At 47.7% G+C, this 16,172-nt stretch overlaps 2 protein-coding genes across 2 annotated transcripts in view; one reads left to right on the forward strand and one right to left on the reverse strand.

The window, feature by feature from the left end:
• Positions 1-2,871: 2,871 nt before the first annotated feature.
• LOC135821346 (tektin-1-like) lies at positions 2,872-12,380 on the forward strand. Its single transcript, XM_065334415.1, has 8 exons — positions 2,872-3,203; positions 5,050-5,282; positions 5,880-6,065; positions 6,958-7,028; positions 7,727-7,873; positions 9,057-9,279; positions 11,073-11,204; positions 11,579-12,380. The coding sequence occupies exons 2-8, from the start codon at positions 5,052-5,054 to the stop codon at positions 11,807-11,809; spliced, it is 1,221 nt and encodes a 406-aa protein (XP_065190487.1). The 5' UTR covers positions 2,872-3,203; positions 5,050-5,051; the 3' UTR covers positions 11,810-12,380.
• Positions 12,381-13,433: 1,053 nt separating this feature from the next.
• Positions 13,434-16,172, reverse strand: part of LOC135821347 (uncharacterized) — a 39,844-nt gene continuing 37,105 nt past the window's right edge. The window contains exons 18-21 of the mRNA XM_065334416.1: positions 15,565-15,916; positions 14,760-14,996; positions 14,361-14,474; positions 13,434-14,143 (exon numbers count right to left, since the gene is read on the reverse strand). Coding sequence (XP_065190488.1) covers positions 13,761-14,143; positions 14,361-14,474; positions 14,760-14,996; positions 15,565-15,916 — 1,086 coding nt within the window. The 3' untranslated portion in view covers positions 13,434-13,760. The remainder of the gene's footprint in view (positions 14,144-14,360; positions 14,475-14,759; positions 14,997-15,564; positions 15,917-16,172) is intronic.

The following is a 16,172-nucleotide window of genomic DNA, read 5'->3' on the forward strand; positions in this document are numbered from 1 at the left end:
TTAAAAAAACAAAGGTGTTACGTGCCTGCACAAGCACAAAATCATGCGCTGGTACAATGCATAGTGCTCAAACGCCCGGACTGGTTGGGGCGTAGTACTGTACGCAAGAAGTGCACAAAAGGAGTAAAATAGGGCTGCTTCGTTGTTACTCAGAGTTTCATGGCAAAAACCAATCATCAGACAACATCTCATGATCATGATTGTAGCCGATCGTTGCCAAAAACCTGGGATTTCCCGATATTATCCACTATGAAACTCGTTATGCCGCTCAAACCTAACATAATGCTCGTTTTGTTCCTTTCTAATGCTCCATAATGCTCTGATGCTCGGATAGTCGTATAATGCCGAATATAATGCCGGCATTATCCGCTGGACCCTAGTTGTGACTCAGAGTTTCAGGGCTTAACCAATCATTGTCTGATGATTGGCTCAGCCATAAACATCTGAGTCACATCGGAATTTGCCAACGTTTTCATTGTGTGCCTTTGTGTAGATCAATAATATAGGATGTGCAAACCTCGTAAAAGACCGGTCGGCGGTCGACCTCGGCTTCACCTCGGTCTTTTACTCAGCTTTCATTTCCTAAATTTAAAGGACGTTCGAATTGTCTTCATCAACTGTTCGAACATATTTCTTAAAGAGATTACTAGTAGTCGAAGTGCCCCAATAGAACGGTTTCTATCATTTTAGAGTTTTTCAGTGGAATTGTCATGGCGATAATGACGTCCGATCAGATCGACCATCTCGACGGAGCTATTCCAAATTCTTCAACCCCGCGGAACTAATCCACCTCTCGCAAAGAATGAGGTTGTGGAGTTTCGAGGAGTTTCATTTTTCTGAAGAGGCCAACAAGGCCACCTCTTCAGAATAACGAAACTCCTCGAAAGGTCAAAGAGTGACAATTCGAACGCGTCCATAACCACTTGTTTACGTCCGTGTTTTCCGAAGCATTTTGCAGTGTATTATTACTTATGTTGTCCTCCTTCAGTGTGAATAATAATTATTGTTATGTTGTGCCCATACTAGGCCCCGCCTGATAATCCCCGGGAAATCCTCTGATTTTAGAGTGATAGGTGTCCCTGGTCCCTTCCGAAAAGCTCTTTCTGCCATTGATATACATGTACTTACCTTTGTGAATATCCTCGTTATACCTTTATTATCTGCCATAAACTCTAAAAAATAATCAACAACAACAACAATTGATGGATTCTGTGTTGCAATATGCTCGCATTCTGCTCCAAAACCTGAGCACTGATAATGCTTGAATTCTGCTTCGGAAAATGGAAATAATGATTTTGCAGCATACATTGTACTGGTAAGTCATGTTCTACGAAACAGAGAAATACAAGAAGCACTGAATTATTATTACTGAGCAGGCAAATGCGCGGTAGTAGTCGCGAGCAAGGGAGTAAGGCTCCCTGGTCGCGAGGGCGCTAGGGCATTGTGGGTTACCGTATTATCTCTAATATAAGCACGGTCCTTAATTTTTTCAATGTACCTCCGCCCCGTGCTATTAATGGCGACGTTCCTTTATTGGAGACTGTTCCATTATTATTTCAACCTCATTTCAGAGGCATGTTGCCATGCCAAATTCATGTCAGACACACACACTTCAGGGGGTTTTCGCCGGTACAGATAATGAATTTACACAATGTGCTTATAATGGAGACTGAGCACTTTATTTTTTGAATTCTGCCCCAAGGTGTTCTATTATTGGAGACGTGCTATTATTGGAGACTGTGCTTATATTAGAGATAATACGGTATGACAGAACAAAACTCGCCACTGGGATTATGAGTATCGAGAAGACAACCAGGGCTAAGGGCGAACAAAGAATACGAGAGTGACGGTACAAGAAGTCTAAGACAACTCCCCTAGAGAGGGTCAGAAACACCCATACGGTTCAGATGGTCGCAACCGACCGGGGCTCTACCAACAGTGGATGGTTGTTGAAAGGCCACTGACTGTTTCCGAACACGGTGTCCTCCACCTTGTTATAAATTAGAATTTTATAATGCTGCCAAACAACAGTATGTGTATTATGAGCTATGTATTAGCGAAACGGCTGTCTGAAGGAATTATTACTATCGTCTACGGAAGTGTCCTCGCAGTGGTGATGGTTGTGTGCAGGAGGGTCTAGTCGGCTAAAGAGCGCAGTGTAATCAGTAATGGTGGAGGCGTCTCAACAATTTCTTCAATGGCGGAGAGCTCTGTCGTACCCTGGAACCAACAGCATGTTTGAACAAACAAGGTTTATCTAGTACTACAGTGCAGGCAACTGAAATCCGACCCCTGAGCGGTGCGCTCACATCGCAAAGACCCAAGGGGCCGTCCGTATATATCGAACTTTTTTCACCAAACGAATTATTTTAGTTTAGACCCAACCCCTCCCTCCCTCCCCCTCAGAACGTAAAAATTGTTCATATACCTACATGCATATACAACAAAAGTCGCAAGTGTGTCACTGCTCCTATGGCCATTTACATGTATCGAAGTTTTCTGAAACGAAATTGGTCAACCCCCTTCCACCCCATAACGAAATTATTTCGTTTCGTGAAAAAAGTTCGATAATTATGGACGACCCCCAACACGGTATACGGTACGGAATGGTAAAACTACGAAACAGAGACCGCTAGAATGTGAACCCACAGCTCAGGGGGTCGGATTTCAGTTGCCAGCACTATACTCTATAGTCTGTAGTATGACTTGTACATGAATCCGTGCAATCATGATCGTAAAATTAATGACAAAAAAAATAATTATCGTCGTTACCAAGCAACTTGGTTGGCATGTCACCAACGCCAACGCTACCTGTCGATCATGTCAATCATGTCGAAGCTAGCTGTTCAAAAGCCAAGAAAAGGCGTCCCGTTTGAAACTGAAGCAGTCGGCAAGGTCGAACGCTCAACCTACTTAGTCTTTGCCGTCCAAACTGTACAAAGAAAGGATCACTAACAGTAACAATACAATCGTTGTTCCATCGCTCAGCTCGGAAGGCAGTAGTTCATGAAAGAAGTAGCATACTTTTCATCAGGTACTTAGCGAATAGAAGATATTCGCGAAAAACATCATTGACAGTCTTCTAATCGAATTATTTGGAGCTCATCGCAAGTGCATAGGAACTATCGACGCTGCCTCTGCTGAAACACTAGCAGCCGCAGTATTTAGAGTGCGGCAACTTGGACGAGCAAGATAATTCTACGGTAAGCCCCTCTGCACAGCCTCTCGCCAGCGATGATCATTTCTGTTGAACCAAAATTATTTTGTGACACATTCATTTGTAAGCACCGCTAGCTCGCTCTCCTCAATCATAATCGCTTTTGTTTGGTTTTTCCGAATGAAAAAGATCTCCACAATGCAAGAGAGTATACAGTCACGTACAAAACGTACATGATTGTACGTAACTTTTAGAACGACACTGATTTGAGCGTTCTTTCACGTTCTTTTAGTCTGTGTGTTACAGTGAAGCATGGATGCAGTGAATGGGATTTTCGGTCTTTTTCGTGGGTCTGATCTACTCCCCCCCCCCCCCCCCTCCCCACCACCATAGGAGCCACATCTGCGCATTGGCCCTGGGGGGGGGGGGGGGATTGCGTTCCTACGGACTCTGTATTTTTTACAGTGATGTGTAGACGTCGACTTTCACGTTTTCGGATTCAACCCCTAAAAACCTCCTCGGGGTGGGGGGGGGGGGGGTATTCTTGGAGAAAATAGAAGTAACGAGTGCATAATTATGTTCATTGCAAATGTTAGTAGTGCGTAATAATGCATATACATGTACATGTACATGGGCAAGTACATCATGGTTGCATAGTGAGGATGGGATGAAACAGTGAGTGAAGCATTCACAGTCGACTGCGTGCAGCTTGATGGTGCTTATCGTGGAGGGGAGAGAGAGAGAGAGAGGGGGGGGGGGTACACTGCAGGTCAGGGGCGTCGAACACGGTGCGGTCACTACGTAGCTAGCACATCTTGCACGTGCATGCGATTTGCATGATTCAGCCTGAGGAGATCTCCCACTGGTTTCCTGGGAGGACACACAGAAGGGCTCACCCATCTCACGTTTCCATGGTGGCATTGATCAGAGTACACTGGGGGTGCATTTTATCAGTGTTGGAAAATCAGAACGGGCTGTGCACCCAAGTCTAAGAGCTTGCGCCATTATATCTCTGTAGTCAGAACAACGAGGCCTAGGGCAATCAAGGCTTGTTTGCTGCTACTTTAAGTTTCATACTTTCGCAATCATCAGGCAGCATGAGGATGGGTATACTGACCATGCCCGTATACCGTACTGGCAATATATATGGTCGCAGTGAGGCCATGAAGCGTTACATTGGCACATGTTTACCGCACGCAGGGCGTTACATGCAAAGTCGCACAGGAGCCGTTACACAGGTTTCTATATTGCCGCAGTCCTTTTCTTTTGCCACGCGGTACACGTGCTTTCACAATTTTCAGCCTTTGCATGCAGTGCAAACTGCAATGAAAAGATCGCCGCACCCCGCCGGACGCGTGTTACGAACGCAACGAAAATTTGTCGCACTAGCCTGGTCGCGCGTTACGCCGCACCCCCCTGCGTTACGCGTTGCGCGACAACATATATTGCCAGTACGGTATATGCCAGGAAAGGGTGGGTCTTGTAGCGCTGTGTAAAAAGCTGTGTGAGAATGTGGGGCCTCTGTAGGAACACTGCAGTCATTAGCATGAGCTATGGAGCAGCCAGTCTGTACTGTTGTGTCAATATCGGGACTTTCCTCGTCTAAAATTCCATTGATAAATGTGACGTTTTCAAAGGACCACTTGAACTCTGTGTTGCTGGAGTGGGTTGTCTGAGATCAGGGTCTCATGACTTGCATACTTGGTGAGGTAAAGTGACTGCTACTGCCTAGTACTTCACGCACAAAGTAGCATGCGGGGAACCCCGATACATAACAATCGTATTCCTTCGTTTGAGGGGCTCTTTCTTCTCTTAACAAAAAGTTGTGAACGGCTGTTGGATGGCAATACTTGAGTATCTGCAGATGTGATTTGGTTTGCTCCGACACACAGCCATGGCTTTCCGTGCTACGGACCCGCCGACCCGTCACTCGCTGCAGGACTGGCACGGCAGCAACGCATACCAGTACAACTCGTCGGAGCGCGAGCGCACGCAAGCCGAGCGAGCGCGCGACGAGCACGAGCGACTGCGCCAGGAGACGCACGAGCGCAAGGAGAGGACGCAGGCGGACGTGTCGAAGAAGCTGGAGCAGCGCTTGAATGATGTCCGATACTGGCATGAGGAGGTGAGCACCTTGCTTGAAGCGAAGCTTAGAACCCTTGCGCTGATCTGTAGACAGTGCATGAGAACATGATTGTGGGGTTGAACGCGTGCAGACAAATGGTTACGTAGGGGCGTCGGAAGGCATTCGAAATTGGTGCAGCCATGAATGGGTGGAGCGTGTGGGGTCCTTCCCCCGGGAAATTGGGCCCAAAGAACCCATAATTGCTTCGCACATCACGAAATAAAATCAAAGCCGCAGCTGCTGCCGCAGCACCAGTTCCGACACTTCTGGCTCACTACATGCATGTCTGAGGATTGTGTTGGCAGCCGCGAGTTGTTGTTGTTATTCTCACTATGGCCTGTGGCCAATAAGAGATTATTATTATAGCGAGATTTACATCCCATGGAGGGTTTGGAATGTGTGATTAGTTTGATGCGGAAATTTCAAGGTTGGCAGTGATCAAACTAGATGTACGGGTTAGCGTGGCTCGTGCATGAGCGGTTGTTGTTATTCCCGAGGTTGTTATCCATGAGGTTGTTATTCATGAGGTTGTTCGTGAGGTTGACTGTGATGCTGTATTGTCTCCGGTCTTCGATCCCCCCCCCCCCCCCACTACAGGTCACACGCAAGGAACATGACGTCCAGCAGCACGTTCAGCAGGCGGTTGCCATGCTGACGCGCCTCCAGTCGGCGCTCAAAGACACCGAGATGCCACTGGAGGCCAACCAGCGATGTCTTGCGTACAGAGAGCGACGGCGTGGCATCGACCTGGTACACGACAACGTGCAGGTGGAACTCCTCAAGGTACGAGCCGTACCCCCCAGCAGTCACAATCAGTATGAAAGAGACTACGGTACTATCCGGAGTATAAGCTGCACTTTAATCGTAATTCACCCATAAAAAGGCAATGAGGCTTTTTCTATGGACTTCTCGTGTGCTCTGCTGGATGGCAGTCGTGAGTCAGTCAAGTCAAGTCGGCGGAATAGCGCGAGCTCCAGTGTGGGGAGCAAACCCTTTCTTACAAATCATCGCCCAAGTCGTAACCACTATTTCTAGGCTTGTACAATACTGGTTAATGAAATCCAGTTGCATCACTTTTAAGAGCATGCGCCAGACGTTGCTCAGCCATAGACCTGCCAACACTGGGCTGCGGAATGATGCAAGGCGCACACTTGAGTGACGCGACTGGATTTCATTAAGCAGGACCGTACAACGACGGTCCAATCAATGGTCATAGAGAGTGGATAGCAATATTTCGTGACAAGAAAATCATTACCCTGATGACAGGCCAGGCCCGGAAAAAATTGGTGCAATGTAAATTTAAATTTGAATCGCAGTGAAGAGACCGTTTTGGAGTTTGTAGTTGAGAAGTGATGTTTCCTAAAAAAATTCTGGGTGCGGCTTTTCCCCCGGATAATAGGGTACTTGCCGAGTTTGTTCAGCATTGCAAAGAACCTTTGTTCCTTGCTCAGAAGCAGTGTTGTTCGAGAATGCAGCTTAGGGTGGCTTGCCCATGTTGCAAAACAAGACTAGTTGTGAACACCAAAAATGGTTCAAAGTGTTTGAAATGAAGCAGTGATATCAGGTTTGTGTGCTGTCAAGTGATATTGGGCGGAGGGCATCCTTTTCACTCTGTTTGTATCTGCGTGTACACCTGCCTATGTATGTGTGTGTGCATGTGTGTTCGATTCTATAGGAGAAGGATACGCTTGAAGGCATTGCATCCATGCTCAGGAAGACAATATCACAAGTGACTGAGCAGCTCAGGTAATTCGTGTGTGTGAGTGTGTGCATGTGTGTGTGTGCGTGCGTGTGTGTGTTTTATCTGCGTGTGTGTGTGCTTGTGTGTCTGTGTGTGTGCGTGCGTGTGTGTGTGTGTGTGCGCGTGTGTGTGCCTGTGGGTGCTGCTAGACAATTTGGTCGCACTGAGCTCAAAATCTCTATCGGTCAAATTTTGAGTTTGTCACTTTTGCATCTAAACTCTTCAGTTGTCGCTCCTAACAATGTGCACATTTTAGGGGGCGTTCGAATTGTCTTCATCAACTGTTCGAACAAATGTTTTAAAGAGATTAGTTGAAGTGTCCCATTAGAACGGTTTCTACCATTTTAGAGTTTTTCAGGGGAAATGTCATGGCGATGATGACGTCCGATCAGATCGACCATCTCCGCGTAGCACGTGACGTAGCTATTCCAAACTCTTCGGAGTTTGTGAGGTTGTGGAGTTTCGAGGAGTTTCGTTTTTCTGAAGAGGCCAAATAAGGCCACCTCTTTAGAAAAACGAAACTCCTCGAAAAGTCAAAGAGTGACAATTCGAACGTGCCCTTGGTCACACTTTTGGTATTTTTAAGGCTTGATGCCAACTCCCAATTTGAGTTTGTATCTTTTGCACACTGCCCGGGAAGGGACAAGAAAAGAACCTACGTTGAATGCCTTGTATTTCAAATGTGTTCACTCGTGCTGTGCAGGCTGCTGCGCAAGAGCGCGTTCGACCTCAACAAAGACCTATCGGACAAGAACATGGCACTGTCGATAGACAGCGATTGCCAGAGGCAGTCGGAAGGAACGATGCGTATGTATGGCAACATGCCCCAACAGCCGATCATCGATTCCAAGTGAGTGCGGGGAAGAGGCTAAATGGCCGCTTGGTGAATAATCGACCTGCCACAGCTCTTTATAAGGCAGTCTGAAGCACCTGCCACAGCTCTTTATAAGGCAGTCTGAAGCACCTGCCACAGCTCTTTATAAGGCAGTCTGAAGCACCTGCCACAGCTCTTTATAAGGCAGTCTGAAGCACCTGCCGCAGCTCTTTATAAGGCAGTCTGAAGCACCTGCCACAGCTCTTTATAAGGCAGTCTGAAGCACCTGCCACAGCTCTTTATAAGGCAGTCTGAAGCACCTGCCACAGCTCTTTATAAGGCAGTCTGAAGCAAACTGTACAGTAACCACCCTAGTCTGTGTTGCTGTTAGTTGCCAAACTTGGGGACTGATTGTGTTACTCATCCGGCATGTCATCCTGTGTCTCATCAAACTATCCTGCACTACAGTATACTGTATTCACAATACTGTTACTATAAATCAACAAACATTCGGCGCATATCTATCATAGCAAGAAAGAGAACAAGTACTGCTGTCATCGCCACGCAACAACGAAGTCATCATCGATTTTGGAAAACTTTCGTGACTTCGTTGTGTTGTGTAGTGTGGCGATGACAGCAGAATTTGTTCTCTTTATTGCTATTTTTAAATGGCTGTCTGCGCGTCGATTATTCGTATATTTATTATCGGGTATTTTCGGCCCGGGCGTATTTGGTCGAAATTTCTTGCGGCTGAAATTTTGTTTTGCACGGTTTAGTGTGACAGTGTATGCAGGCAGCAGCAGCACAGGCTGAAATTTTAATGCGGCTGAAATGTACTTCAGCCCTGGGAGCCCGAAATGTATACGCGCCGAAAGTTTGTAGACCTACAGTATACTGACGCAAACTGGTCAATCTCGCCATGACATCATCACTTTTTCCATGACATCATTTCTTGGTTTCATGACATCATCGCGACTTGATTGCAGCCGGATAGTTCTGGGTGTGCGGATATGCGTTTCGTGCTGCAGATCAGGGCACCACCGTAATATTATTGTATTTACAACTATACTGATACTTCAGTACAATCAGCACATCAGGCCAATCTCACCATTACATCATGCATACTTCCATGACATCATCATTCCTTGTTTTCATGACATCATGATGACTTGATTGCAGCCTCATACTCATAGCTCTGGGGTGTGCGAATATTCTGCAGATCGGTTGCACCGCCGGAATGGGAGGACTTCAGCGATACGAACATCACCGCAGCCGAGCAACAATGCCACGCGTACGCCAAGCTGGGCGCTATCGCCGAGGATATCCTGAACGAAGCTCACGCCGACATCAACAGCAGCCGACGGGACACGAACAGGGCGTTTGAACTGCGTATCGACGAGACCAACGAGGCAAAGGTGAAGCTGGAGACACACCTGCAGCAGGTATGGATAATATGAACTTGGATAATATGAACTTGATCTTTTGCACTGTTTTCAACACACCAACATGTCTAGCAGGGCTGAAAGATTGAAAAAGGGGCCGTCCGTAATTACATGTATTTACTTAGAGACGTCTAACAGGCGTTTCTGGTGGGTGGGTTTGCCGGCAAGGCGTTTCTCAAAAATACATTTCGGAGTGCATGCATACCATACCGTGTGTATACATGTAGATCTGCAAGATACAGCACTGCTGCAGCTAGTACAGGTAGGCGTTGAGACGCACTGCAGTCCACACGCCTTGTAACATGCTGTCAACATCGAACAACATGTTAAACTACCAAGCAAGGCTTCTTCATAATATACAGTCTACGCTGCACTGCACGGGTCACGGCAGAGTGGCCAGGGAGGCAGGGAGACTGTTCGCTATAAAGGGTCAATTTGTATGGGTTCAAACAGGGACATGGACAAGGGTTCGCTCACGAAATTCGCTATAATTATTATGTGAGTTCGTTATAAGTGGAGTCGTCTATACTGTATATGTGTGCATAGTACTCAATCAGTACTCAATTTTATGTGTGCATAGTATAGTGGTTATTATGAGTGCATTCCTGGGGGGGGGGGGTTCTGGGGGTGGGTGGGTGGGTCAAGAAAGAAACGCCTCTTAGATGTTTTTTAGTAAATACATCATAGCCAGCAATCGCATGTCATCACGTACATTCAAAATCAACATAATTATGCTAATCGACCTTTTTTTCAGCATTACTTTTCAACGAGGACGAAGCAAAGTCGGCCGAACGAAGCCTAGAGGAAGAAAATCACCCTCTCCACTTCACCATCATGATACTGACATAGATACGAGACGAAACAACTAAAAAATCCACAAGAAAACTGTACGGCCATCTTCACACTGACTTTGGTGTGAGAATTTCTATCACGATCAAAAATGTACGAGGAGCACTCCAAAATAAGCTACAGACGTACCTTTATCACTCTCTACTCCTTTTTCAGGGCACAAAAGTCAACTCTCCACTTTCAAACCAGGAACCAGACATACCAGTGGTCCTTTTCAGCTGCTCCACGAGCGCAGGAAATGTTCACCAAGGGGCGCAGAGCAGCATCCATTCCAGAAAAAGAGCTAAAATACGAGTGATACTGCATGCCTGAGTACATGAGCACATGCAGAAAATAGTCAATTTCAGCGTTTCTCCTCCAAACAGCAACTTCCTTCGACTAGCTACAAAGATTACACCAAAGGATCAAACAACAACCATTTTCTTCATTTTTGCAGATAGCTTCCTTGTGCTTGGCCCAGCACGCCAAAAATCACACCTCGGAGGAGTACAAAAATTACAACTCTCAGATGTCCTCGATTGCTGGGCATGTGTATTTACGGCCGGCCCCTAACTTAGCCTAAGCCTGTTGCGCATTGCCAAATATAGATTTCATGAGTAATGCATTTGAGTATGCTCATACGCTGGGATCAGCAATGCACTGTTCAATAGCCCACACGACCATGCCCAGGTGGCAGTGGGGGGGGGGGGGGGGGGTGGGGGTGGGGGGGGGGGGGTGGGGGGGGGGGGGTGGGGGGTGGGGGGGGGGGGGGTGTTGGCGATACAAATTATTGGACAATGGGCTTATTGTCTGCGTGTGTATGTTGTTGTTGACTTTTATTTTTACTTCATCAATTGCACAGACATGTATCTGTGCGTGTGTGTGCGTGCGTGCGTGCGTGCGTGCGTGTGTGTGTGTGTTTGTGTTCGCGTGCACATGCACGTGTGTGTATGTTTTGCTGTTAGGTGGAGGAGGAACGTTGTGCGGTTGGCAATGACATCAACGCACTGCAAACAGCCGCACAGGAAAAGATCCCAGCCTTGCAGCTATCCAACTACAGAGTCTCACAGCGTGGGGACAGGCCCAACATTGAGCTGGTAAGTACCATCATCCTATGCCCCTTTTCCCACGGGAGGGGGGAGGGAGGGGATTCCCCCATAGATAGTGTGTGTTCACTTGGGTTGAGGGAAAGACACAAGTGGGACAAGTGTGAAGAATTGTTTTTACAAGACACACGTGTGTGTGTGTGTTGGGGGGGGGGGGGGGGTGTGTTCCTCGGGCATGTAAGGCGTGGATGATCAAATTTTGAATGTGCGTTGCGTTGTACAAGGATGCGGTTTGGGGCCAGGATGATACATCTTCGCCCGTTTGCATTGGCTTTTGACTGCGTTTCAAAGTGGCCTTATCTGAAGACAGGATCTGGAGTGGTTGTCACGGTTGTCCGTTTCTTACTCTCCTCACACATGCACAGGTACGGGATCCAGTCCACTACCGGCTCATCGAGGAAGCGGCGGAACTCGACGACAGCATTCGTCAGCTGCACCGGGCCCACGCCAAGGCTGTGGTACACTACGAGGCGCTGATGTCCCGACACGTGGCACTCAGCGAGGACATCGAGACCAAGGCGATTACGCTGCGTATAGACATCTCTGAGTGTATGGGCTTGCGAAAGCAACTGCCCGAATTGTGGACTGGCCAGTAATGGAAGTAACTTTAGAAACCCTGTTCTGGACAAAGTATTGTGCTAGAGTGAGTAGGGATATAATCAATTTGCGTGTGTATGTGGGGGGGGGGGGGGGGGGGGGTGCGTGCGTGTGTGTGTGCACATGTACGTGCGTCTGTATGCATGTGCATGCATCCACTACCTCTTATACGTTTTCCATTTCCTTCTTTCTCCGTCTGGATTCCTGCATCATGCAGTAGTACGTCATGTTAAGCAATCTAACAGTGTAACACTAAAGTATAATATACAAGCACCTGTACCTAGAGAAGATTTATAAGCAGGGTGTATTTTTTCAATATTGTTATTTTCTTTGTTAGAAGTGAAAGACGCTCTTAGCATCGTACCGTCCAAAGCATAATAATTATGACATAGCAAACAACATCGTGTCTTTGGGCCTAAACATATTGCTCTGGGGAAGAAAATATTACTTTTAGTAATGACAACATATTGTTGACTGCTCTTGTCCATGTAGTCAAATCGATTATGTTGACATTGAAGCTGTGTTCTCCTTCTTGTAAGTTATGTTGGTCACAGTGGCCATAACAATCAATGATATCATTTGATATCAATCAAGTGTGAACGGATGTGCATGGAGAAGAAAGGAGGAGAGATTGTTGTGATATCATTTAAAAAAAAACGCCGAGGTTTTTGGGTTAAAATCCTAAGTTTCTGCTTGCTTCGTGGTTAGAGTGTTTGTGTATACATGTACCACTCTCCTTTGGTACCCGGCAGTGCTGCATTCAATTCACTGAACTGACCATAGCACACACTTTGACGGGCATTGAAGAACTGGATGATTGCACTACTGATATCTGGTGGGAGGGGGGGGGGGGGGGGGGGATCAGCCCGCTCTTAAGGGCAAGCATTATGTATACGGAACTGCATGGCATGCAAATGTGAGACCAACGTAATTATGGTGTCATTTTGACTTGCACCGGGCATGGTGCATGGCATTCAGTGGTTTGTATAGACTGTGAGTGCACGCATATCCGCCGCTGTTATCCAGCACTATACCAGCAGTCTGCATAGCTGTGTATTTCCTCCACCTCTCTACATGTATAATTGCATGCGGGGATACGATACACGGAGGCGCTGAAGAATGAACAGTATAGGATTTTTCCAAATGTACAGGAAACGCGTACGTACTCTCGTGGACTGATTGAAATCCGATGGGATGACCGGGGCCGGCGCCCTGACTGCCTTTTAATAAGAGCACATACATGCACCGTAGTTCATGAACACACTGTAAAAAAAGAACCAGCAGTGCTTGGGGCTGCAAGGCCAGCGTGCGCACCGTGGCCGCTTGACTTCCCAACGGATTTCAATGTCCCCGACAGTACATGGCGAGTTTTAAAATGATAGAAATTTCTACATGAAAAGGAAGAATGACCTAGAAGACTTTCCGCACCAGACAGCACTGTAGCCTTGTAGGGGCAGACAGTATGGGACAAAGAAAGTGTGGCCTGATTATTCGGTGATCACTCTAACTCTCACCTCCACCACCACTACTATTGAACGGGACCAGGTTGCTCCCCCCCCCCCCCCCCCAACATCGGCCGTTCTGTATGCACATGCATTTCCACAATCTTCGAAGACAGAAGAATTTTACCTGGAATCTATTTTTTCAGAGAAAAAGAAATCCAGAAGAAGTCAGTACCAATCATTGGCTAAATGAACTGTGAAAAGACCATGTTGCATGTTGGAAACAAGCAGATCAAAGTAGATGTGGCCATTGCTAGCACGTCGTCACATAATGCTTGAAAAAATATCCGCCGTGAACGGAAAATTTTAGTTTAAACATTGTATAAATGTTGACACACTTTTCTAGAACTCATGCTTCTGACAAGAAATGGGAATTGCGATGAAATGGATACGAAATGCGCAAATAGTTAGAGAAATTTGAACAGAATTATTATTGTGGACCCTTAGATCACTTCTTAGCATTGCTGCCGTCCTCGTTTGGTCTGTCCAGAGGACCACCACCACCACCACCAGGGCGTGATTCAGCCTGCGGGAAGCGGCTGGTTATGGCGCTGGACACCGACGTGTTGCGCGGCGGAGCGGCAAACTGCCCGGTTGTCTGGCGGCTGAACGTCCGTCCGGTCGGCGAGATTTGGCCGGCTGTGTTCTGGCGAGACATGCCCGCGGGGCGTGTGCCGCCCGCTGTGGGTGAAATGGCACCGGACGTGTTCTGCCTGGGTAGCGTGCGTCCCGTGGCGCCGAACAGCGACGTGGTGGTGGGCTGTCGCGACACAGGTCTTGACATGGACGGAGGACTGGGCAAGTTGAATGCAGCCGGGCCATCCAATGAGCCTGAACATTTACACAACATATTATTCCGAAAATGGAAAATATTCATTAGCTGAGGGAATTGAAAATGGAAAATAGGCAAGATTTCAGGAACCCAGAAGTCCGAATAATAAAAACAACTGCAGTAGAGCAGATAAGTGAACCCCTGTTGTATATGTGGAGATGATATCAACATCAACATCACTTAGAGAACACGGCACGGACAAGAAACTGTACTCACCCTGTCTGGAGAGTTGTGACAGCTGTCGACTCAGGGCCGTGCTAGGGAATGGATCCGCTCCGGATGGACGGCGCATAGACCTTGGAGGTGCATTCACTGCACTGCCTTGGAAACCTGCACAGGTAACAATGAAAACAAAGAGGCGTTGGACAGAATTAAGTGCGAGCCGCGTAATATCTGCAGAGAAAACAAGTTCTCCCCCCCCCCCCTCCAAGGCAATTCGCATCAGCGAAATAGATACAGAGGAACTCTGGATAGATGAAGAACGTCTTGAATGCCACGGGAACACATCACCACCCACTGTGTAAGCTAAACGGTTGTTCAATGATGTCATTCAAGTCTGGTCAAGCTGGATAAAGGGACACGCAGCTAGTGATGACGAATGCGTCTTCCACTCACCAAGATCTTCTGGGGTATTGAATGAGGATGTGCGTCGAGATATAGGTGCTAGAACAGGTCGCCTGCTGCCAGGCCCGACACCACGAGGAGAGGCTGGAGCCCCGCTGAGGTCTCCATTGCTGGAGGCGTCGCTGAGAAGTTGTGGATCTGACGCGCCGGAGGTGGGCTCGGATTCAGCCGTTTGGTTTGCCGACTCTCCGGTCTGTGTGTCTGTAGCCGTCAGGTTCTCGAACATACCTGTGTGCGTGGGGGGGGAGAGAGAGAGAGAGAGAGAGAGAGAGAGAGAGAGAGAGAGAGAGAGAGAGAGAGAGAGAGAGAGAGAGAGACAGAGACAGAGGGAGAGAGACAGAGAGAGAGACAGAGAGAGAGAGAGAGAGAGAGAGAGAGAGAGAGAGAGAGAGAGAGAGAGAGAGAGAGAGAGAGAGAGAGAGAGAGAGAGAGAGAGAGACAGAGAGAGAGAGAGAGAGAGAGAGAGACAAAGTGCACGCGAGAGACAGGATGTTTTAGAGGAGGAGGGAGAATGTGACACGAAAAAAAGTGAGAAATGAATGATGAGAGAGAGAGACAAGAAGAAAGGATGTCAGGGACAAGACCGTTTAGGCCAATAATATCTCAAGAAGAAGAGGTCGACTGATCTGTCCCCTGATTTGTGAAACGAATACCATATCTAGCATCGTCCAGAAACTGGACATCATCATGTTCAATGTGACAATGATAGTTATGCAAGTCTCCTCGAAGAAAATCTGAGTCATGTATCCATGAGTACACCTCATACACACGGTTCTCTCTGCCTCTATCTTCTTACCTGATGACTGGGAGTCGATGGTCTCGTGAAGAACTCTCTTCCGCGACGGCCGCCTAACCGGAGACAGCGAAACCGGAGGCGGCAGACTCGCACTGATCGGCTCTATGGAACCCTTGAGTGGCGGCAGAGTGGGTCGACTGCTTCCGCTTGCAGCTCCCGATGGCAGAGCGGCTGGGTCGAACTGTACCCCGCCAATCGGAGCAAGCTTCCTCGGCGGGAGCGTAGATTGCAGACCGATTCCGAGCGACGGTTGCCGTGGCATCGGCTTCAGGGGAGGCAGGTCGAGCGGTGCAGGGCGAGGTGGACCGCTGGGCAGGTCCTGTGTGGTCATGCGCTTCAACGGCGGAAGAACCTAGCGAGTGTGACACAATGCAGTGGTATACATAAAAAGATATGCAGGTACATACGCGTGTGTTGCACAACATACACACATACACACACACACACACACACACGTGGATACATATGAGAATGCATTGTTATATTTGTCAGCTGGAATTATCCTGCTACTCTTTGGTTGCCTACACGCTCGCGCACACGCACACAACTACACGTACACAGGAATACATGCACGCGCACTACTATAACTACCATATCTCCACTCGTAC

Source organism: Sycon ciliatum, chromosome 7, assembly GCF_964019385.1.
Source record: "Sycon ciliatum chromosome 7, ocSycCili1.1, whole genome shotgun sequence".
NCBI classification, from domain to species: Eukaryota; Metazoa; Porifera; class Calcarea; order Leucosolenida; family Sycettidae; genus Sycon; species Sycon ciliatum.

Bases quoted from the DNA above. Each gene is read 5' to 3' on its own strand.
- LOC135821346 (XM_065334415.1), top strand. From the start codon at position 5,052: ATGGCTTTCCGTGCTACGGACCCGCCGACCCGTCACTCGCTGCAGGAC. The intron at 5,283-5,879 runs GTGAGCACCTTG...CCCCCACTACAG, and splicing joins TCCGATACTGGCATGAGGAG to GTCACACGCAAGGAACATGA. The intron at 9,280-11,072 runs GTATGGATAATA...TTTTGCTGTTAG, and splicing joins TGGAGACACACCTGCAGCAG to GTGGAGGAGGAACGTTGTGC.